Source organism: Nuphar pumila, chromosome 10, assembly GCF_984573655.1.
Source record: "Nuphar pumila chromosome 10, dmNupPumi1.hap1.1, whole genome shotgun sequence".
Lineage (NCBI taxonomy): Eukaryota > Viridiplantae > Streptophyta > Magnoliopsida > Nymphaeales > Nymphaeaceae > Nuphar > Nuphar pumila.
In genome coordinates, this window is record NC_143258.1 from 112,250,289 (window position 1) to 112,276,117 (window position 25,829).

The window sequence follows — 25,829 nt, forward strand, 5'->3', positions numbered from 1 at the left end:
TTCTATTTATTTTGATACCCCGAATAACTAGCTAAGTCCGCTCCTAAGGGGACGGCTAATGACCGAGAGAGAATTCCTCATAGGCCACTCATTGAAGGACGATGCATCCATACTTCTGCAAAAGTCATTGGGACCTACCACCTATGATAATTTTTAGTAGCCCAGTCCCCTAACTCCGATGACCGGAAATACCAAATTCAATTGCAACTCGAGTAGCATAGTTGTTAACAACCTGTCCATAAAATTTTTTTTACCATCTCATTATCTCTCTTGACAGAACCAAAGAAACGAATAAGTATGTCAGGTTCTATTTTAACTAACGACCCATTCTAATGTTCTGGTCTTTCAAACCAACTCAAATATCTTGCCTCTGAAGGTGATCATCACCATTTATGTGATTTTCTTTTCAACATTGTGCATTTGCACGTTACGAGGTTACCGTGAACCAGTGTTTTAAAACTCGCTGAGTCAACTCGTTGACTCGGCTGACTCGGCTCGGCTCGACCCTCTAGCGAGTCAACCCGGCAAGGCAAACTCGGTTTGCCAAAACTCGGGCTTGACTCGGCCTGACTCGAGCGAGTTCTGGGATGTTTGAAATTTGTTTTTTGAGTTTCAAATTACAGTTTTGAAGTATATAAGTACATATATTTTAACAAGGGATACCCCCAGATTTTGTATAAAAAAAATAAAAATCATTTAAAGATAAAAAAAATCATTTAAATCCATAGAATAAAATCGCCATGTTGTTCGAACTACTGTTCACCCTGTGTTATCAACTTATTCTAGCAAAATATTTTAAAGAAATGATTCTCACTATATATGGAGGGTCAAATGTGCCTATGGGAAGTCACATTTAAGTTTCATCATCCATTTGTTATGTGAACAAGCATTGTACAGATTCAAATATTAGTAGTCTTTTTATAGTTGTGCCATTAATATATTTCCTGCATAGTTTTCATACATGAGAAAATTGCTTATTTAGGTTGATATTGGGCATTCTGTAAACTTTCAATATGCACATATATCCCTATTTTACATTTATGGATTTGTTAGAGAGGGAATTAAAACTTTTAAAACAAGCTAGCATATATGATTGGCCATTTTAGGAACCTTAGGTAGTAGCAGACTGAACTCATGGTGACCACATCCTCTAATTCAAGTCATGAATTAGTCAAAGTGCTTGTATAGATATCAAATTCAATTATTCAAGCAAACCTCTATAGCTCTTTGCAGTTGCTTTTATATTCTTACAGACATTTGGAGACTATGTTTACTCAAAAACATGGTTTCGGACAAATTATATATTGTTTTTCTTTTAAAATCAAAAGTTAACAAAACTCGGTCCGAGTCACCGAGTTGACCCTCCGAGTCACGAGTCAATAAAGAACGAGTCGAGTTCCGAGTCACGGGTTTTAAAACCTTGTCGTAAACCTCTCATCCAATCATCGTAGTACTAACATGCCATGCATGTCTGATAGTACCATTACGATGAGAGGGGTATCGGTTTCTCGTAAAGAAACCCCAACATTATTTAGAAATCTCAAAGTTCTGATTATTACCATTTATGTAATTTTTTTTATCATTTTGTATTTGCACGCTACGAGGTTACCATAAACCTCTCATCCAATCGTCGTAGTACTAACATGTCGTGCATGTCCGATAGTAACACTACAATGAAAAGGGTATCGGTTTCTCAAAAAGAAACCCCAACTTTAATTAGAAAACTCAAAGTCCCATGCTTTAGGCCAGGGATATCCGAGTCATCTCGGATATCATAAAGGACCATACGTACCACTTAGGGTTACGCAGGGATGAGGAAAAGACTTGGTTGTGAATATGCAACTGCTGCAAAATATTTGTTTTTGCTTTTCGAACCAACGAATATTAGGAGCTTTGAAATCTCGCGAGACTTGGCAAGCATGCGCAAATCTGTCTTTAAATGCAAGCGTAATGCAAGGTAGGCAGGAGTACGCAAAACTGCGTACCTTACAAAGTTATATATATATATATATATATATATATATATATATATATATATATATCAAAACATAAGCTTGTGCACATTACAGTGTGGAGGCAATTTAAATGACATAAAGCAAGACTTAATGTGCGAAACCACACATCGAGCTAAATAAATTACGTAAGTGATGCATGATGTATGCAACCGTACATCGGCTAAATAAATTGCGTAAGCAATGTACGATGTACGAAACCGTACATCGGCCAAATAAATTGTGTAAGCAATAGCTTGTGCACGTAACAGCGCGGCGGCAAAGTAAATGACATAAAGCCAGACTCGATGTGCAAAACCACACATCGAGCTAAATAAACTGCATAAGCGATGCAAAATGTACGAAACCGTACATCGGCTAAATAAATTACGTAAACAGTGCATGATGTACAAAATCGTACATCGGCTAAGTAAATTGCGTAAGAAATAGCCTGTACACGTATCAGCGCGGCGGCAAAGTAAATGACATAAATTCTAAATGGACAAGAATACGCAAAATTGTGTTCTTGAGTTTAAAAGCATATATATATAAGTTAGAAATATTTTGTTATTTGTCCTCGTATGCAACTTTTTCCTACCTGGGAGATGGTCAGACTCGTTAACGATTTCGAGCGTAGGTTATCAAGGGTTCGTGCCTTAGTACGTGTGTCGCGTCCGTTGCGCCGATGGGGTGCGCTAAAAGGTATATTATTGTGTTGTGAAATAAATGATGAAACCTTTGTAAATTCATTGAAGTAAGCAATGCTTGCATTGCAGGGGTCGAACCCGAACCTAGTTCGAGCCGAGCTCGGTACCATAGTGAACCGAGCTGGGGCCCAGGGCTAGCCGGGCTCAGCTCGGCTGTGTCCGACCAGCAAAAGGCGGGGACCGAGCTAGGCCAAATAAAGACTGAGCTCAACTCAGTCGGGCCTTCCCAGCATGGCTGGGCCACTGTCGGCAGTGGCCAACCCACGGCTGGGCAGGCCACAGCCAAGCCAAGCTCGGTTCTCGTGCATCGGGGAACAAAGGGGGTTGTGCTCGACGATTAGGCCGATACTGGTCTAGCCCCTATCCTGGATGGGACTGAGCCTAGGCTCGGTCCTCTAGTTGAAAGAACCGGGCTAGGCTCGGTTCAAACCGAGCCTAGCTTGGTAACATGCTTCAGCTACAACAGGATGCTGCAGCTGAAGGAGACAGGGGGACGAGAGGCAAGAGGGTCGGCACCCTATTGTTGTGCCTTAGCAGGGAACGAGAGCGGGCAGGAGGGGCAGTGCCCCTCCTCTGCCTTGGTTTAATAGAGAGATGAGAGAGGAGAAGGCAAGAGGGGTAGCGTCCCTCCTTGGCCTTCTTTCACAAAGGGACGGGAGAGAAGGAGGCAGGAGGGGCAACGCCCTTACCTACTAGCAGATGGAAGGGAGAGGGAGCAGGAGGGACGGCGCCCCTCCTCTGCTGAGTTACCAGGGAGACGGGGGAGAAGGGAGGTAGGAGGGGGCGGCGCCCCTCCTTTGCCCCGATTTAACAGAGAGAGACGGAGAAGAAGAAGAAAGAAGACATACCTGGGGGAGGCGGCGGGTTGCGCCGGCGTAACCGACAGCGAGACGAGAGGTGAGCACGGGGGGGGATGAGAGGGCTCCCCTGTGGAGACCATTGTCCAGCGTGAAAAGGGTAGGGGGCTCTCGTGAACGAGAGAGAAGGATGGGAGACGGGAGGGTGACGATAGGGCTTTCGGCGGGGGGTCATGCACCGGCAAGAGGGGGAAGAAGACAGAGAGGGAGGAGGTTGGGAGTCTCGGAGGTGCAGGAGACGTCGGGAAGGGGGTTGTTGTGTGAACCCGTCCGGTCGGATCCAAACATTTTTTTTTTTAAAAACATGTGTGTTACAACCTATGGATGGAAACCCTTTTAAAAGTATTAGCTTGGAACGAAATTTTGGAAACTTGCCATGTTGGCTCGGTAACATGGCCAAGTCAACCTGGTTCAGTCATTCATTAGGTCACCTTTTGAATGATCGGCAACAATCAAGGTTTACTGGTCTGAGATAGCGGAGCTTTGGTTGTGACTTGGCTGAGTCATACATACATTTGATATGCACATATACAAATGCACAGACGGGCACATTTTTAGACCTTTCCTCAAGATCCTGTTTTGAATGTTCAAAACTTGGATCTGAATGGAGCCCCGAGCTAGCAACAAATGAATACTCTAATCTGAGCCTCACGGAAGAGAGAGGATCGACCTAGAGGTTCTTGGCCTTCTGAGGTTGGGATGAACGTGTCGGGGGTACTAAACCCCCACTGGATATGATGGGGTAGAAGTTGAAGAGTGACCGTGATGTAGGGTTTAGGTGGTTCTGGGAAAAGATCTAAGGAAAAAGAAAAATAGAGTAGGCAAAAAATGACTTTTGAGGCTAATCAGGAAAGGGTTTTTATTCATATCTGATATGCGCTAAAACAAGGGCTTGTTAGACACCTAGGGACATGTATCAGGGTTAGGATATATTGTTGGAGGTCAGGGATCACTAAAATAGGTCGTTAGGTGGTTGGGATGATCTAACGGTAAAAATTAAACGTTCTGCAAAATCAGCAGGGTGCGATTTTGGTATTTTGGGTCCCGAACGTGAGTAGAGTCTTAGCTAAGGCTGGGATCAGCTCTTGGGATTGTATAGCAGATCTAAGAAGGTCCTAAAGGGCTCTACATATTCAGGTATAGGAAGGTCCCAAAGGGCTATGGTCAGGGTATGTGCAGAAGATGGAAAGAGGCAAAACAGTCTGCATAACAGGACTGCAGTGCTCTTTCGGATGCGATCCTGGTCTAAATGGCTTATGCGAAAAGTTAAGGACTGCTTTTAGGGCATGATAGAGGTTTAGAGAGTGGTATAGATACCTGACACACATTCGTAGGGAAGGCTGATCAACAGAACCAGTGTCAGCATAGCTCCTACGTTGATTTTCAAGGTAAGGATCACTCCACAATGAAAATACGAGTACAAGAAGGGCTTGTGCCCTTAGAATGGATGAAGGAACAGCCTAGGGAGGCCTCATCTCACATGTATCACAGAGAGGAGAGGAGGAGAAACGTTAGGGAGGAGAGAGAGAAGAGAAGAAAGAGAGGGAGGACGGCTAGAGGGAGAGAGAGAACTTGAGAAACTTCAATATCTTAATTGATTTATTCATATGGCTCCCCAAGTCCTCCTTATATAGACGGAGTTTGAGTTTAGTCCTACTTGCATAAAGAAACCAACTAGACTAGGACTCCTTAGCAAAAGACTCCTCAAAAGAACAAATTAACTAAAAGATTATCCGATAATTAATTAACTAACTTAATTAACTCTAATTAAATCTTCTAGAACTAGGAGACGTCACCTAGGTGGGCCCCACTCTTAATTGTCATGTATTCAGGTCTTGACACATGGTCGGCTGATCTTTGACGTGTCAATCACTAGGAAAGCCATTTCAGCTGCCACATCATCAACTTGGGACCCACATTGTGTTGGTCGACCCTTGGAGGTGGCATTTGGATTCACACCATCTTCTAAAATTCAGGTCGTAACACACATGGCCATGCCCGCAAGCACGTATGCACACACGCAATTATACATGTATAAAATATCTCTCTATACATTGCTATTTCAAGGTAGCCGATAATATCAAGAATATATCGCGATATTTTCAAAATATCGCCAAAAACAAAATATCGTGATAATATTACAATTTTTTTTTAGAAAAAAACTTTTTTTATTTTAAGTTTGGATTTATATTTTTTGTTTCTTTTATATTTTAAAACCTTTAAAACATGTTTCTTTATATTTTTGAAATAAAAATATTGCAAAAACTTATTATTTTTCTTAGTTTTTTGTTGTTATTTATATTTGTTTCAATTTTTTAAATGCCCTAGAATTTCCTTAGATATTCCCGAGATTTATCAACTTTTGAAAATCTCTCTAAGAAATACCCTCACCGAGAAATTACCTTTAACGATACAAGTGACTATGATACATATATATAATATATAACATAGACACAAATATCGGTCTCAACCTAAATCACACGGACTCGGCTAGGGAGGCGACGCACCCGAGTCGACACGCCCTGACACGGGTACGGCTTAGGACACGACCCGGACTCGGTCAACGACGATTCGGACTCGGTCAATGAATCGAGGCCGAGTCCATCCTCGTTTTGGACTCAGTCAATGTTGACAGAGTCCAAAAATATCCATTTTTAGGGCAAAAAACAAAAAAATTTGATCTTTTTATATATTTTAAAAAAACATATATATATATATATATATAGCATGAGTCTCAAACATAAGCCCCAGAAGAAAAAAAAATTCCAGGGGTGCTGCCCCCCCGACCCCCGCCCGCTGACCGCGCAGCGGGACCCGCACCGGGGGAGCCCCCGGACCCCCCTTTCTGCAAGGGCAAAAGTACAATTTGCAAAGTTTGTAAAAACACTCATGTTGGTGCCAAACTTTAGAGGACAATATCCACATATATAAACACATTGGATATACTATTATTATTATTATATATATATATATTTAAAATATATATATACATATATATATATAGCCGTATCCCTGTGTCCAAAAATTTTGAAATCGCGCCGCACCTGTGTCGCACCCGCACCCATGTGACATAGGTCTCAACCATATTTCAGTAAAGTAAATCTTGCAATAATATAGGTTTTTTGATAAATCTCAGAAAAAAAATTTAAAATATAAAAATAGCAAAAATAAGTAAGAAAAGACTATGTTTAGATCAAGGTTGTAAGTATCGTATCGTTACCTGTATCGGTCGAGCTCAAAATAAGATATTATCGTATTGTATCGTATCATAAAAAATCATAGTGTTTTAATAAAAAATTCTAAAAAATAAAAAAAAACATGAAAATCAGACAAAATTAGCAAAAAATTCATAACACATGAACCAATGATGAATTGCACAATATACAATCATAAAATCACATATAAAGCATTTATGTGATTTTTTACCATAAAATTCGAGAGCCACTGCCATGTCGGATCATCTAATATCGTCTTCCCCAAAAAAAAACTCAATAAGAAGCAAAGAATAGGGATCTTTTTACCTTAACCCACTTCCTTGAGTGAAAATTGTGGAAATGCACTCTTACTTGAGCAAACTACAAAAGCCCTCTCCCTTGTGCACGACTCGACCCACAAATCTCTCACGACTCCTAGGGTGCGCGTGAATACCCCTCTAATGGCCACTACGCAAATGAGGAAGTCAGTCCTCAAGAGGTCTTTAAAACCCAAAAAATAAAAAACAAGTTTCGGCCCTTTTTGAAGTGTCGAAGGTGTATCATATCGCTTTTGCCGATAGTAACGATATGTATCGTATCATATCATATCATACGGTACGATACTTACAACATTAGTTTAGATAATAAAGTTTTTATAGATATGTAAATAAAAGTTATAAAATTTTGAAATATAAAACATAAAAGAAAAAAAACATATTTAAAATGTACAAAAGGAATACAAGTGACTGAAAATATCATGATATTACCATGATAATATCGATATAAATTTTTTAAAATATCACAATATTTTGCATTTGAAATTGTTCTTCAAAAAAAAAGATCTATAAAACCGATATTTAAAAAAACCATTGATATTTGTGACAATGATACATAACTAATAATGTAAAATACTATATAGAATATATACCATATATTGTATATAAAAAGTCTATATATAACATATATTAGTAATAAAATATATAAAAAACATATATTTAGATATTTTATATAAAATATAAAGTTGTCATGACCAAGCTGAGTCACAAGTCAACCTTTGCCAGATCGAAGCACGAGTCATTGGATTTTTAGACAATGCTTTTTCACTTTGTTATTACAATTTGCCCTAAATCTGATCTTGTACAATGGACTTCGAAGGAATCAATGTTAGAAAAACTAACAGCTGTCAAGATCAAGACACCTGAAGTGGGAGGAAAGATGAAATCAATTTCAGAATTTTAGCTCCTTGTTGGAACCTGTTGTGCATACATTGTATGCTGCCAGTGCATAGGCAGATATGGTGTACATAGCTAACTGGCCTCTTGTACACTTTATATGGTCAAAATCAGTTGAAATGCCAATGGAGGCAGACAAACTTGGCATTCATCGACCACAATGCCTAAATCAAATTTTCATTTTTAAATGCTAGCAGAAATTATGTAAAAATAGTTATTCATCAATGGCCCCTAATGATCGAAAGAAAACTTCACCTTGGACATCAGATGAAAGGTAAAAGACATGCATAGTCAGGGACATTGGAAAGCTTGGCCTTCATACAATGATTAATTTTATTGGGGTTTTTTTTAGTGAGCTATTTGACAGATGTGGTAAAGCTTTGGGTGGATGAGAGACCTCATCAAGCAATTATGGAATGGAGACTCAACCTAAGAGGAAAATGTTTACTCATCTAGTCGTTAAGGTCAAACTTATAATTGAGGACAATCTTAAAGATAGTGGTTTTTTACAAGCAGGATGATGTATCACTTACAGAAAAAAATACAATCGGTTTCTTCATTCATCAGTTAGTGTGTGTTTGGATAAATTCTCAAAATTTGTCATGAGATTGAGAATTCTTAATGCAAAGAATTCTAAATAAAAGAATCCCCTTTCTTTTGTTGAGTATTTTTGGAAAGTCTAGATTTTTTGGAACTCTCTCTCTCTCTCTCAAAGAACTATATCTGATTTGAACAGGTGGAGATTGGAAAAAATCTAGATGAGTATTGAGATTTCTGATTGTTCTAAGGCTAGATCCTGCTCGATCAGAATTGGAAATTGGAAGAGAGGGATCTGAGTGATGAATTGTGATCATCATCAGAGAGAAAGAGAGAGGGTGGAAGTCAACAAGGATAATCTTCTCCAAATCTTGGAACTTGATTTCCCATCTAGATAGGTGGGAATTTAAAACAAGGATTGGGAATTCTCAATCCATTTGTCACTGGAAACCTAAACATGAGAATGATGACATAGCGATGGTATGTGAGAATGAGAATTCTCAGTTTCTAATCTATTTTGGTTTCTCCCCTCTTTCTAAATCCCGAAATATTAATAGAAATCTGCAACTGCTTTGGACTCATGTTGTTAACTATATTATCAATTTGTCATATCTTAGATTCTTATCTACTCTCATCAATAAAATATATGGCACCTAAACTTCATGGTATTCTAAATCTTTGAAAGAACATGACTTTTACATGTTGGGGTTGGGACTATGTTAAGAATGAGAGAAGTCTTGTTCAGGCTTGCTTGGGTCAAGAACACGTAACTCCCAAACCAACCCCATATATAGCTGGATCTGTATTTTTGGGACCATATCCAACCTATGTTACTGTGACACGGCAAAACAGGCCATATACCCGTGTCGGTACAGCCCGACACGTGTACGGGTAGTGGGTGCAGCATGGGTACGTGGGCCTGTGGGTTGGGTCGGGTCTAACCAGAGTTACCGGAAGCTTCTTAGATAGTTGGGAAGCCCGCTTCTCGAAAATTCGCTTCAGAAGCATGATACTCCTCGCTTCTCAAACTTGATGAGAACCTCGATTCTCCCACACTTCTCCTATGCTTTTCACACTCTTCATCTATTCTTCTTATATATTCTTTTATGCGTTTTCTCAAACTCTTCTCACTCACTTTCATGTGCTTTCTCTAAATTGTTTGTCATCATTTTTAGATTTTGTTAAAAATGTAATTCTTACACTAATTTATTTTAATTTTTATTTGTGTTTTATTTTGATTCCCATTTAATTTTTATATTTCTTGCTTTATTCCTCACTTCCTGCTTCCTATACATTTTAAAATGCATCGCTTCTCGCTTCCACTTCCCGTATCGTTTCCCGCTTCCGCTAACTAGTCTGGCAACCTTGGGTCTAACTAAGACCCAACCCAAAATCCACACACATTTTTTCCTACGTTACTATGACACGACACCTTGGGTGTCATACCCATGTCGACATGGGTACTGGTACCTCGACACGGCATTTTTCGTGTCCTATATTATATTTATATTATGTATTATATTTTCAATATATAATATATATTTTAGATATATATTATATATTTTCAGTATATTTTAGATATATATTATATATTTTTCAATATAGATTTAGTCATGTCCCCGTATCCACATTTTTTGGAATTGTTGTGTCGTACCCTCCGTACTCGTACCCAAGTGACAGTTTTTTTCTTGTTTTTTTGTTTTTTTTCTGTCGAACCACCCCCTTCCCACCCTCGGCAGAGGGAGGGGAGAGAGAGAGAGATCGTTTCAGCCAAGTGACAACAGCAACCGACCCAAAAAAAAGTTTTTTTTAGGTTTTTGAGAGAGAGAGAGATGTACCTCGCTGGAGCTCCTATCGTCGGATACTGAACAATCCTCTCCTTCGTACCCAGAGAGAGAAACGGCTCCACCTTCTTCTTCATCTCCTCGTTCGAGAGAGAGACAGTTCACCTTCATTTTCATCTTCATCGTCTTTATCGTCTCCTCGTTCAAGAGAGATCGAGATCGAGAGACGGTGGCAAAGGGGTTACGAGGTACCCCTTTCCCTTTATATAAAATTGCATTTCATTCCCCCTCCCATTTGTGAAAATTACAGAGATAGGCCTTGTTTTTTAAATTTTCATTCTCCTTTTTTTTCAAAAATTACACATACAGACCTTTTTTTTAATATATACCTTAATATGGATCCACTATGCCACATATGATCGAGACCCAAACCTTATATAATATATATATATATAGTTGTGTCCTTGTACCCTCATTTTTTGAAATTGTCGCGTTGTACTCTGTGTACTTGTATATGTACCCCCCAGTGTTATTAAAAACACGCCTTAAGGCGCAAACAGCGTGCTTCGCCTCAAGGCGACGGGCTTTATGCCTTGAGGCGCAAGGGTAAAGCGCAAAACCCCCGAGGCGTGCGCCTCATAGGCCTTGAGGCGCATGCCTCGAGGCGAGGCGCGCCTCAAGAAGAGGCGTATACGCCTCAATGCATTTGGTCAAATGAGGGTCAAAACCCTCATTTGACCAAAAGTTAGGGCTTAAATAAACCGCCCCGACTCTAATGAGGGTGAAAACCCTCATTTTTTTCTTACGCCTCTTTCTGTCTGGTTTTTTTTCTCACAACAGTCACACTCTCTCGGCTCTCACAGCGTTGTCTCTCTTGTGGTGGAGCCCCAAAAAAGGTACGCTCTCTCTCATCTCTAGTTTTTTTTTCTCTCATTTTTTCTCACACAGCCTCATTTTTTCTTTTCACGCAACGTTTCTCTCATTTTTTTCTCACACGCAGTCTCCTCTCTCATTTTTTTAACACGCCTGTGTAACTGTGCATGTGTGTGTGTAACATTTATATCTAAAGTTGTACATAGGAAGGAATGGAGTCTCACTATTATGCTCGGTTTTAATGCAGATCACTTGTTTAAATGGATTTGTCAGACCTTATAAGTATACAAAAAGAATGTAGCACATCCCAAATTACCTTGTCTACCCCATTCTATAAGTTGCCTTAAGTTTTAAATATTTAAGATGAACACCCCATCTTTTCAAGGACAAATTTCTCCAGAAACTATGGGTACTGTTGAGAATAGGTGGTTTAAGTTTAAATCTTCTTAGTTTGAAGGTTATTTGAAATTTTTATTTAATAATGGACTTAGATGTAATTTATTCTTTTGGCCTCTCTCTATTTAACATAGAGAGCAGCCCTAATGTGAATTAACGAGTTTTCTTGTGCAGCCGTCTCTCTCTCTCTCTCTCTCTCTCTCTCTCTCTCTCTCTCTCTCTCTCTCTAGGGTTCGGTGTATCTAATCCTTCCTTCAACATGGTATCAGAGTTGCCGATCGTGGGAGCGTGATCGTCGATCGTGATCAATCTTCGAATGATCTACACCAACGAAAAAAAATTATATCTTCAAATCAGGTCAGTTGTTCTTATTCTGTGTAAGATCTGATAACAGATCTGAGATTGATGACCCAGATCTGTCATCAGATCTAAGGGAGCAGATGTTTTGTTCCTGTCGTGATTTTCTGTTGTTTGGGAGAAGCCTTGTCGTGATTTCCTGGATTTCCTGTCGTGATTTTTTGCTGCCGAGTTTTCCTGCCGTAATTTCCTGCTGCGCAAAACCCTTGAGCCCGTGAGTTCCACCTGCCGTGATTTTGGGTTTGGCAGCTGATAACAGATTTTAGGTGCTGCTATTTGTGATCGAGATGTGTTGCTGCCGTGATTTTTTATCGTGTCCCTTGTTAGCTGTCGTGAGATCTTGAAGAAATGAGCTTCCTTTTTGTTGTCGTGATTTACAACATCTGTCAATATGGTTTCAGCAGCAGCTGTCGTGATTTACAGCTGTCGTGATTTCAGCATCTGTCGTGATTTACAACTGGTATCAAATTTCAACATCTGTCGTGATTTCAGCATTTGCCGTGATTCATGAAATTTTTTTTCATGCTGTCGTGATTTGTTTTCTTTTGCTGTGAAAGAGTTTCAGTTGTGCTCATGTCGTGGAAACAGCAAGCGTTTTTCTCTGCTGCGTTGAAAAATATCTTTTTTATGTGAGTTTTTTTTATTGTCGTGGGATTCTGTGTTGAGTATAGATGCTGGTCGTCGGTTCTAGCTGATGCGTGATTGTCACACACGCTATTTTATGTGCTGCTAGAAGCCTATTAAAAAAAATATTTTATCTCTGGTGTGGCTGTTGGGTTTATAAAACCTGCTATTCAAGTGGGTAAATCTGATTTTTTTTGGCTGAAATAGAATTAAATATTCAGTATGGGTGAAACTTCGAAATGTGATTCCAAAATTGAACATATTGGAGAGTATAAGGCTTTTGCCAATCCCTTCTCGTACGGCTCTTCTATAAGGTAGAATGAAACTAACTATGCCAGGTGGTCCAAAACTTTTATGATGTCGGTGTATGGACATCGTAGAAAACATATTTTGTTGGAAGATGAACCCAATTAAAAGGTGGGAAAATACGTTACTTGGGATGAAGATAATGACATTGTTATGTCATGGATCATGAATAGTGTCGAAACCCATATTGCAGATGGTTTAATTTACTATAATACTGCCAAACAGATGTGGGACAATCTTAGAGATACGTATTCACAAGAGACTAATGTGAGTCATATCCTGCAAGTCGAACAGGAGATATATCATTTACAGCAGGGAGATCAGACCTTGGCCCAGTACTATGCATCAGTAAAAGTTGTGTTTGAAAGACTCAATGCTCACAGGCCTCTTTGTTGTTCGAAGCAGAAGGATCATCAAGAACAGACTATGGTTGCTCGGTTTCTTACAGGCTTATCTTCAGAATTCTCTGTTGCAAAAGTCCAAATGTTGACTGGATCAGATGTACCTACTATTGTTGATGCATACAATCGCCTAAGTAGACTTGCGATATCTCTTCCACAATCACAGCTTGTGACCCCGTCATCTGCTCTAGTTGTCTCCTCTGGTTATGGGCGTGGAAATATTCAGAATATCAGAGGACGAGGTCGTGGACGAGGTATGGGAGGCAGAGGAAAGCTTCAATGTACATTATGTGGAAAATCTGGACATTTAGAAGATCGGTGCTGGGATAAACATGACCGGCCAACCTCTTCTTCATCAAAGTCATATGCTCCCAAAGCAAATGTTACTACTCTCGAGGCCACAAAGGTACAGGAAAATATCTCTGCAAGTGAGTAGTATCATCCTCAGTCGTGCTGAATATGATGAGCTGATAGCTCTTCGTCCTTTGAGTTTAACCCCTCCTGTAGCTGGTGTTGCCTATTCAACCGGAAATCATCTTCATCCGACTGACAGTAAGTGGATTATTGACTCTGGTGCATCCAGACATTTCTGTGGAAATTCACTTGTTTTTTCAGATCTAAAGGATATTAATGCTCATCAAGGAGTCTCATTAGCCGATGGGAGTTCCTCTCCGATTGTTGGTCAGGAAAATATTTCTATATCCTCCTTATTACAGTTGCAAAATGTTCTTCATGCTCCAAACTTTCCTTAAAGTTTACTCTCTGTTAGTTGCCTTATAAAAGAACAAAACTATAGAGTAATATTTGATCCGATGGGATGTCATTTTCAGGATTTGCTGACGGGGAAGAAGATTGGTGGAGGCTATGAAGAAAATGGAGTTTACTACCTACATCATCCAATGGGTAATGTTCATGCTGCAGTGGAACATTCATTCAGTCATGTTCAGTGGCATCGTCGTCTTGGTCATCCTTCATTGTCAAAGCTTTGTTCGGTCTTTCCTCAAATTCCTTCCACCACATCATTTCAGTGTGAAGCATGTCAGTTGGGCAAGCATCATCAAAGTTCGTTCCCTTCGAGTCAGAGTCAGTCTAGTAATAAAGTTTTTGAACTTCTTCATGCAGATGTATGGGGTCCTAGTAAGATTCCTACTAGGACTCGGTGTCGATACTATCTAGTTATTGTTGATGACTTCTCTAAGTTGTCATGGGTGTTTCTAATAAAAGAACGATCTGAAGTTCCAAGTATTATCAAATCCTTAATTCTTGAAATAAAAACTTAGTTTGAATCTATTGTCAAGATTGTTCGCACTGATAATGCTCTTGAGTTTAAATCAAAAGTTTTGTTACAATTTTACCAAGACCATGGCATTCAACCTCAAACTTCCTGTGCCTATTCATCTCAACAAAATGGGGTGGCTGAGCGAAAACATAGGCACATGCTTGATGTTGCCCGGACCATTATGATTCAATCTAATGTTCCTGAGTTATACTGGGGTGATGCGATTACCACTGCTTGTTATCTGATCAACCGCATGCCTTCTTCTTCCATGGGTGATCAAATTCCATTACATATCCTAAAACCCAATGCCCCACTCTTCTCTTTCTCGCCCAAAATATTTGGATGTGTTTGTTTTGTACACAAACTTGGCCCTGACCGTGATAAATTAGTTGCTCAAGCTACAAAATGCATATTTATAGGTTATCCCAAAAATCAAAAGGGATATCGATGTTATGATCCTGTTTCTCGTCGAAAGTATGTCAGTGCGGATGTATCTTTCTTGGAATCCACTCCATATTACTCTAGTACCAGTTCCCCGTTGCAGGTTGATCCAGCTCAGTCTTTTCCATTACCTATACCTCCTTTTCCTTTTGAATCCGTGCCCTTATTACCGAACCAAACTTCATCATCTTCCAGATTTCATAATCCTCCATTGGTATATGTGCGTAGAGCTCCACCTCCACAAGTGCCTTCATCTTCTTCTTCCCCTGAGGTAAGTTCTACTGACAATAGTGATCTTCATGATGATGATAACAGGCCTATTGCTCTACGAAATGGGACACGACAATGTACCCTATATCCCATATCTCATTTTGTCTCTGATGCCAGAATTGAAAATCAGATGAAGTCTTTTATTTCAGCCTTATCTGCTGAAACTATTCCTCTGCACTATCAGCAGGCAGAGCTTGATAATCGCTGGAAGCTGGCTATGCAAGAAGAAATGGATGCTTTAGTATCTCATCATACATGGGATCTAGTTGATTCCCAAGCAGATGCTGACATTGTTGGATGTAAATGGGTGTATACAATAAAGTACAAATCTGATGGTTCTATTGAAAGGTACAAGGCCAGATTAGTAGCAAAAAAGGTATACTCAGACATATGGTATTGATTTCTTTGAAACCTTTTCACTTGTTGCACGGATGGGTACCATTCGTCTTGTTCTCTCAGTAGTTGTTCAGCATGATTGGAGCTTGTATCAATTAGATGTGAAAAATGCATTTCTATATGGGGATCTATCTAAGACCGTTTACATGCAACAACCTCCAGGATTCGAGGTTGAGGGGGAGTGTCAGAAGGTGTGTAGATTGAGAAAGGCGATTTATAGCTTGAAACAAAGTCCTCGTGCATGGTTTCAAAAGTTGTTTGAAGTGATGTCACGCTTTTGCTTTAATAGGTCAGCAGCAGATCATACATTATTTATCAAGAAAACTAGCTTTGGCATAGTTGTTATGGTGGTATATGTGGATGACATCATTCTTATAGGAGATGATGTGAAAGCTATTGAAGCCACAAAGGCTCATCTTCAAAAACACTTTGTTACAAAAGACCTTGGTTCACTTAGGTATTTTCTGGGTATAGAAGTTGCCAGGAGCCGTGAAGGGATGGTTTTGTCTCAACGGAAGTATGTTCTTGACTTATTAAAGGAAACGGGAATGTTGGGAGCTAAACCAGCAAATATTCCCATGGACCATAAAGTTCAGTTGTTTGAAGAAGGGTCAAAACTGGTTGATAGCAAAAGCTATCGCTCCCTAGTAGGGAAGCTACTGTATGTAACTGTGACCAGGCCGGATATTGCTTTAGCAGTAAGCAAAGTTAGCCAGTTTATGGACAAACCAACTGAGATACACTGGAATGCAGCTATAATGATTCTCAGATATCTAAAATATTCTCCTGGAAAGGGGTTATTGTTCAAGAAAGGTGGAACTCTGGAGATAGTGGTCTATTCTGATGCTGACTATGCAAGATCTGTAGTGGATAGAAAATCTACCACAGGATTTTGTGTGTTTCTGGGAGACAACTTGATTTCTTGGAGAAGTAGGAAACAAAATGTGGTTTCTAGGTCGAGTGCAGAATCAGAATATTGGGCTATGGCCCAAACAGCTGCTGAATTGATGTGGGTTCGTACTATTCTTCATGATCTTCAGGTGAAGGTTTCCTCTCCTATGACCATGATGTGTGATAACAAGGCTGCAACATATATAGCGAACAATCTTGTCTTTCATGAGAGAACAAAGCACATTGAGGTTGATTGCCACTATGTAAGAGATATGGTTCAAGCTGGACATATCACTACCAAATATCTAAAGTCGGAAGATCAAGTTGCAGATATGTTTACAAAACCCCTTGCTAGACCAAATTTCTCAAAATATTGTGACAAGCTAAGCATGATTGATATCTATGCTCCAGCTTGAGGGGGAGTGTTGAGAATAGGTGGTTTAAGTTTAAATCTTCTTAGTTTGGAGGTTATTTGAAATTTTTATTTAATAATGGACTTAGATGTAATTTGTTCTTTTGGCCTCTCTCTATTTAACATAGAGAGCAGCCCTAATGTGAATTAACGAGTTTTCTTGTGCAGCCGTCTCTCTCTCTCTCTCTCTCTCTCTCTCTCTATATATATATATATATATATATATACCTAGGGTTCGGTGTATCTAATCCTTCCTTCAACAGGTACTATAGACCACGTAAAGTTGATGAGGTCCATAGCTTAATTTGTACTGATAAGTTCGAAAACCAACGTTGTGTATTTTTTGGAGCACAGATTGGTTATATCATCCTCAAGGATCAGTGAATTCTGGTGTTGAGCTGAATTTGAAACAACGTACACATACTGCCAATGAATTTACAGTGTCCCCATTGACCGCTCTGGCATCAACCCAGGAAGAATCAATTTAATCAAGTTAGTCTTTATCAGCTGGTAATGAGACGTTCTAATGTGTTTAAGATACAGCTCACCTTAACAAAATTCCTTGCATCAAAAAAGTGAAATCAGAAAGGCCATTTGCAAATGTCCTCAGATACCTGAAAATCCCGTTAATAAAAGTTCATGTACCCTATCCAGGCCAATTGGGTAGACTGTTGTTATACCTGTTTGCAAACCCAGTGTAGGGAATGCTAGAAACTTACTGGATGTAATTGCTACAACTTGAGGGGCTTAAGTCCACCCATGCAACACACAAAGCTCCAGTTGAGTGCTACCGGAAGAATTTCAAGGATGACCAAAACATGAGACACATTTGGGTATAATATCTGAGATTAGAGAACTTAGCGACTTTGAAATGATATTCACACAATTGATCACAAATATATTTACACAAACACTACATCTACTTCACTGTCTTGCTCATCTAAGTAATCGAACTTTCTTGAAGTACAACCAACAGCAGTTTTGCATCAACAAGAATACACGATTTACCCACTCAGGGTCCAAAGAAACAACAAAAATAAAAAGGAAAGAATTAGTAAACTTGGACAAAAAAACAGCAGTTGTTGCTTCATCAATAAAGCATTTCTTATTTATTTATAATTTTAGATAATTTTTATAGTTTTTTAAAGTTTTAATAAAAAAAAAATTGAGGCTTACGCTTTGCGCCTCGAGGCTTACGCCTCGCCTCAAATTTTGGCGAAGCGCCTCGCTACGCCTCAACGCTTTTCACAACACTGGTACCCGCACTACTTGTACCCATACCCAGGTGACATAGTATCCAACGTACACCAACCAAGATAGAGCTAGAGTTGTGTCATATCAAGTAAATGGTTTAGGTCAAGGCCAGGCCAGGTTTTCTTGCTAGTCTTACCTACTCATAGGAATTCAGGTTGGGGGGCGGGGGGGAATTCTTGAAGACAAAGACTATGTCACATGGACATGCCACTTAGGGGTGAATTGTGTGTCGATACAACTAGACACGGATTCAGACACAGGACGCATTGTGATTTGCATAGAACACGGTCAATACCATATCTGGCACGTCGACACGATGCACGACACATTTGACATGGTGTCTGACACGTCTGACTCAGTATCTGACATGTTAACCATGGTGTCTAACATGCCCGACACGGTAAAAATATGCTTATAAATGTATATTTTTCAAAAAAATAATGGATAATACATATATATTATTATATGTAACCAGTGTTATTAAAAACGCGCCTCAAGGCGCAAAAAGCGTGCCTCGCCTCAAGGCAAGGGGCTTTATGCCTTGAGGCACACATATAAAACGCAAAAGGTTCAAGGCGTGCGCCTCATACGCCTTGAGGCGCACGCCTCGGGGCGAAATGCGCCTCAATGAGAGGCGTATGCGCCTCGTTTTGTTGGTCAAATGGGGATCAAAGCCCCCATTTGACCAAAACTTAATGTTATTAAATCAGCCCCCCCCCCGACCTTAAATAGGGTCGGGAGCCCTAAATTTTCATTTTGTCTCTCTCTCACCTCTCGCAGTCTCTCTCTCACCTCTCGGTCTCTCTCTCGTCTCTCGTAGTTTCTCTCTCGTCTCTCGCTCATCTCTCTCTCTCTCTCTCTCTCTCTCTCTCTCGCAGTCCCTCACTTGCCTCTCACTCATCTCTCTCTCACAGTCCCTCACTTGTCTCCCACTTCTCGTCTCGGTCTCTCCCACCTCTCTTCGTCTCGGACTCTTTTGAGTATGTGCTTTTTGAGGGAGATCCTGACAACATGAGAACTGTTGTATCTACCTCAAACCACGCTAGCCCTTGGATTGATCCTGGAGTGTTAAAGCTCACCCACAGGATTGGGAGAGGTCCTCTTGGTGATGTCTGGATAGCAACACTTCATCTGTCTACAGAAGATTATGATAAGTATCATGAAGTGGCTGTGAAAATGTTGAATTCCATTAAAGAAGATCAAATGCAAGCTTTCATGCTTAGATTTGAAGACGTGTTCTCGAAATGCCAAGCACCGAAAGATGTCTGTTTTCTGCATGGTGTCTCAGTCAAAAGTGGAAAGGTGAGTTTTGCTTGATGAAGTGCTAGTTCGGATAATTCCACAAATTGCAACGTTATCACTTTTTTCTGCCACAAGTTTGACAAATTGGTGTTTGATATAAATACTTGTATGAGCAGATTTGCATTATTATGAAGTTTTATGATGGCTCACTAGCAGACAAAATGGCTCAATTTGAAGAGGACAAGCTTTCCGTGGCAGATGTCTTGAGGTAATAAGTTTTCTGAGTGCATGCAACTTATTTCTCGCAAGTGAAGAAGCAAACTTGATGCTAATAGAACTTAAATTAGGAATAAAAACTATGACTATGCTTTTACTTTTTCACTTTCTATTTTGATGTGATTGCAGTGAAAAATTTATCGTTTACATGTGACTGTTTATATTGGCTAGAATTTAAACAAAAAATTTGGGTGCATAAAGATCGAAATTCTTGATCAATGGAGGAACAATAAGATATCAAAGTGGATGATTGACTCACTCCATACTAGGAATAATCAGAGGATTTCTTTGATAACACCGATTCCTATTTTATTTATTTGTATTTTTAGATATTTTTTATAATTTTTTAAAAGTTTTCAAAAAAAATTGAGGCTTACGCTTTACGCCTCGCCTCGGTTTTTGGTGGAGCGCCCCGCTATGCCTCAACGCTTTTCACAACACTGTATGTAACTATATAAATATATGTACGGCGGTCCCATAATCCTAATTTGTGAAAATTGTCATATTGTACCAAGCAAACCTGCATTGTATCCCGTACCCGCATACGCAATCCATGTGACAGCTTGAAGGTATAGAAATGGTGAGTTAAGGTCATTTAATGATCATTTGGATAGAAAGATGCTCTCATCTTGGAGACAAGGGTTGTTAGCCACAAGTAAATCATCTAAAACTACAATGTGATATAAGGTGTGTGCTCCAATGACATCATCTATGGAAAATCTACCTAGCCAAGGGCCAATTTAATTGGGACAGCTTTGACCTGTAATCTACTTCATGTAACTCTTTAAAATTCCTGTGGCTAATTACCCATCACACTTTGTTTACCCTCTCATTATTGATAACATTTCATTTTCCTTGTCACTTCTTTTTACATCATCTCATGCTGTCACTTGTACAAAATTAGGTGTATTTCTGGAAATGAGAACAAAATGTAATATATTTGGGTAAAATGTGTTATATTGCACATGGTAGGCCAGCTATCAAGACTTCTTTTTGGATAACCACAAGTGGATGAAGAAACTATAATTCAAGAAAGATTACAAAAGATGACCAGGACCTTAAAAGAGTACAGTTGTATTTTCCCTTCTGGGTTGAGCAATAAGTTTTTAACTGTTCACATTGATTATGTAGCTTCAAGGCAGACCATTCATGGACTGCACAAGCTAAATCCACATTGGGATGTTTTCCTAGCATATGATTTAACTTCAGAGTTGCTTTCAGTTCTTTGATGCTCTTCTTTTCTACCCTATGATTCACCTGTTTTTTTTATGACAAGGAACCCTCCCAGAGAACCGGGTCACTTAATGGACCTGCCACCCTGCGAGGCAAACCCCGGGTGGGGTCCACAACCACCACTGCCCATGACTCACCTGTTTGTGTGCCAGATGCTGTTCCTTTGTCTTTTCTATTTAATGGAAAAGTTATCCCGCCAGCCAAAGAAAAAAAATATCCTCCAGAAAATTTTCCAGAGAAGAAAAGAATATGAAGGTTGATCAATGATTGGATTGGTGTCATCTCCAGAAGGCATTCGACAAAAGAATGTTCCATTCAATAATGCCAAGGAGTCCGTGAAACCAAAAAAGAGAGACCTATAGTATGATGAACCTAAACCTTTTATATCCAAAGAAAAAAAAATCCTTCCTATACTACTTGCACCGCCATAATATTGTTCTCTGCTGAAGGATTGTCAGGCAGAAACTATTCTTTCGTATAGATAAACAGATATTTTACCATTTGAATGAACGCAAAAGAAAAAACAGAAGTTCCTGAGAAACGGCAGATGAGACTATTGGCAGTGAATCTTGAAATTAATAAGTAGACCATCATGCCAGAAATATTACAAATGGAAAGGTGGTTGAAGATGCATATTTACATAGTCAATGTAGTGATGGATGGAGTACAAATGCATGTACATGTGTACATACTAATAAGTCTAATATGCATTTAAACATGAGACATTACATATATCTGGACCTAATAAACCAATAAATGCAGTAAACTGTGAACATGGTTGGCACTAGGCTGTTCATGCTAGTCATACAGATCCTTAAAGTATTCATTACGATAAGTGAACATTAACAGTTGCTTGGCAGTAGGCAGGTGTCAACAATGACTTAGATATAGGTGTGTATGAATCTGTCTGCACAGTCAAACCAACCAAAAGAAGGATACTAAGAAAACTAGTGAAAATGTGGTTTGTATCACCTTGACTGAGCAGCCCTTAATGTCACATGATTGCTTTACAACTGAAGCTTTGGAGATACCCTCGATAAATGCCTGGCCTCTGGAATGTGCAGATGCATTATTCATGGACACTCCAGCTAAAAGTGAATTCTGATTGCCCTTAGGATGATTTGTTGAAGCATCAGTCATAGTAACATCTGGATCAATGGCACTTAGCGGGCCATTTTCTTTATTTGGAAGCTTCTCAGCAAGATGTTCCAGAGATGCACAAATAATCTGTAGAATCCATTCATGAACATGTGTAGCAGGAACAGGAACAGCAGGCATATCTGGATCTGAATTTGCAAAGAAGGGTGCAGCTTGGCTCAACGAGATTTCTGACCCATTTTCCCCAAATTGAAGGAGCAGACCAAGGTGTTCAAACCTCTCCAAGCTTAAAACCTGCATAAAATATTCTAAAAGCATCAGAAATGCCAAGAGATCTAATAATATGTAGAGAAAACATTATTTTGTAAGTCCACTCATATAGAACTTAAAAGAGTATTAAACATGGCAGAGTAACCAAGTAGAGTTCATTGATTTTCTATCCTGAAAATAGCAAAATAATAACAAACATAAATTCAGCAAAACAACCATTCACCAGCCACACAAAATCCATATTACTGATCAATATGGCTTTTTGGTAGATGATTTTTTCCATGCTGTTTCATGATATCAAGTATCCAAGGAATTCGTTTTTTCAGGTTGTCAATTTATCATTGCTTTGTGCTTAACAATCACTAAGTGCACAAAGGTGCCAATCTTCAGTATTGATATTGGAATACAATATAACTAAAGTCACATTTTCATTCACTGCTGAAGATTAAGACATGGTCTAGATCCCTAACTTATTCCATCCATCTTGAAACTTTCTATAAAGTATGTGATATTTCCTTTTTCTCAATGGCAGCATCCTCCCACTTTATTTTCTTTCTTTATTGTGTCGCTTATCAGTTCTTTTATTCGAAGTCAAATAAATATTGGAAAAGAATCAAACTGCTACTGAGTAATGCAATTTGCACACACTTCTGCACTCACTCTTATCATGTCTGCAACACTTTCCATGGCAATCATCCGGTCAGATGAAAATTTTCATTTTCAAAATTTGTTTTCAAAAAATTTATCAAAGTGCAGTTCCTTTCTTTTCTTTTGAAAAAAAAAATGGAGCATCATTCTTAGACTTAGGTCATCATGCGCATTGCATTTCATAAATCCCACCATGGCACTTAGCCTTATGTCATGCATCATTGACAGGTATAAATATCATCTTTGATTTGTCATTTGTTCGTCATAAAGTTCTTTAACATCATGATATGATTCTCATCCATAGCATTTATATTACAATCATTTGTCTTATCTTGGCAACCTTCCATCCACATACCATAATCCAGAAAATAAGATAAATGACATTCTTCATTGCACCATTATCATTCATCCTTATTTCTCTGCCTTGTCAAAATCAACTTTTGCCAGTATTTATTCCCCTAGTTTCATTTCATTCTTTCTTTTTTAGAGTAAACAATAAAAGCATTGTTGAATACGAAGTCATGTTTCCATTTCAAGTGAAAAGCAATGCCTGTGTATGAAGTATGATCAGCAATTGCATCTAGAGCAAGTTCCTGTTTTCCAAATTTTACATGTATTAGTATATGATTATGAAAAGGTGGACCAATGTGAAGAAAATCTGCAAGTTGTTGGGACTAAAAATCCAACTTAATGGAGATTTATATACCACCAATAACAATTGATGTTACCAAATCATAAATAAGAAAAGTACCATATTGAATACAAGATATTGGATAAGATAGAAACTGCCAAGGGAATACAATATTGTGAATAATTGGAACTTGGAATTATTTGCATCAATATCATGTGTAGTGTCCATGTGTACAGAAAAGGAAAGAAGATAATGAGAAGGACTGCCTTCAAAATCCTCAAACCAGTTCAACGTACAAAGCTATAATACAAAATAAGCTATTCGGACAATCTTGTTGGAAGCTATGTCACATGGGTGCGGGTGCGGGTGCGGGTGCGGAGCAATTTCAAAAATTTTGGACACGAGGACACGGCTATATATATGTATATATATTTTTAAAAATATATATATATATATAACAATAATAAGACTCGGTCAAAGTTGTGCCCATTAGGGGACACAGCTATATATCTGTATATATATTTTTAAAAATATATATATATAACAATTATAAGACTCGGTCAAAGTTGTGCCCATTAGGGGACACAGCTATATATCTGTATATATATTTTTAAAAATATATATATAACAATTATAAGACTCGGTCAAAGTTGTGCCCATTAGGGGACACGGCTATATATATATATATATAACAATAATAAGACTCGGCTATATATATATATATATATATATATATATATATATATATATATATATATATATATTAAATATATAAAAAGATCAATTTTTTTTAGTTTTTATACGTCTTTTGCCCTAAAAATGGACAAAATAGACTCGGTCAAAGTTGACCGAGTCCAAAATATAGACGAACTCGGCCCTGGTGCATTGACCGAGTCCGACTCTTCGTTGATCGAGTCTGCCCCGTGTCCGAAGCCGCACCCGTGTCAGGCTGTGTCTGTGAAAATATCTCAAGAGAGATATAGTGCTAAATACGCACAACCACCACAAAGGGAGAGGTGCACAAAGGCACAAGAAAACTTACAACAATGTACACAAAGGTACTAAAATAGAACCCAAATGCAAAAATATAAAGAATTTTATTGAACAAGTTGGAGGACAATGCTCCCCACATTGAATGAAAATACAATAGGGGTTCAACCCCTTTTATAGAAGAGAGGAAGCCTTAGAGGGGCTCCCACTAGCCATTGGAGCCCCTCCAACGGTTAGAAATCTAACCGTTGGAGGGGTCCAACGCTAGTGTTGGACCCCCCTCCAAGGTTGACTAAGTCAGCTTTAATAAAAAGAAAAAGAAAAGAGAAAAAAAGAAAAAGGAAAAGAAGAAAAGAAAAAAGAAATAAATTACAAACATATTTACAAGTGTAAATATGCGTAAAATAGAACAAAAGATAGAAATACCCCTGGGGGTTACATGAAGTGAAAAAATATATATTTATATATATATATAACAATAGATACATATACATATATGTATGATACATATATGTATACGTATCTTTCATCATATACATATAAAAATATATGTACATAGGAGATACAATTTAACACCCTCCCTCAAACTTAGGGCGAAATGACCGAGAGTTTGCCAAGAAGAAAATTGAATCTGGAAGAGCATAGAGCCTTGGTGAAGAAATTTGCCAACTGATATTCTGAAGTCACGTATGGAAGATCTATAATTCTTTGCAAGTATGCTTCTCTAACGTAGTGGCAGTCTATCTCAATATGCTTTGTGCGTTCATGAAATGTGTGATTTTTGGCAATGCAGATTGCACTTTTATTATCACAGCACAACTTAGTGGGTCCTTGAACCTGAATCCCCATATCCTGTAACAGTTGATGAATCCACACAATTTCAATAGTTGTAGAAGTCATGGCTCGATATTCTGCTTCTGTGGATGACAGAAACACCTTTTGTTGTTTCTTGCATCTCCATGAGATTAGGGATTAACTTAAAAAATACAAAAGCTTGTAGTAGAGTGACGGTTATTTGGGTCACCTCCCCAATCAGAGTCAGTATATGCAATCAAATTTAATTCAGAGGATGAGGAAAGAAAAACTCCCTTGTTGATAGTTCCCCTTATGTATCTGACAACTCGGAGATCAGCGCCCATATGAACGGATGTAGGAGCATGCTGGAAATGGCTTGCAGTGTGCACGGCATGTGAGATGTCTGGCCTTGTGATGCTAAGATACATTAGAGACCCCACAAGT

The 25,829-nt window shown here is 38.8% G+C and overlaps 1 protein-coding gene across 1 annotated transcript in view; it reads right to left on the reverse strand.

The window, feature by feature from the left end:
* LOC149827940 (uncharacterized) overlaps positions 1 to 25,829 on the reverse strand; it is a 97,158-nt gene that overhangs the window by 58,522 nt on the left and 12,807 nt on the right. The window contains exon 3 of the mRNA XM_090019737.1: positions 21,926 to 22,345. Within this exon, the coding sequence (XP_089875863.1) occupies positions 21,926 to 22,345 (420 nt within the window). The remainder of the gene's footprint in view (positions 1 to 21,925; positions 22,346 to 25,829) is intronic.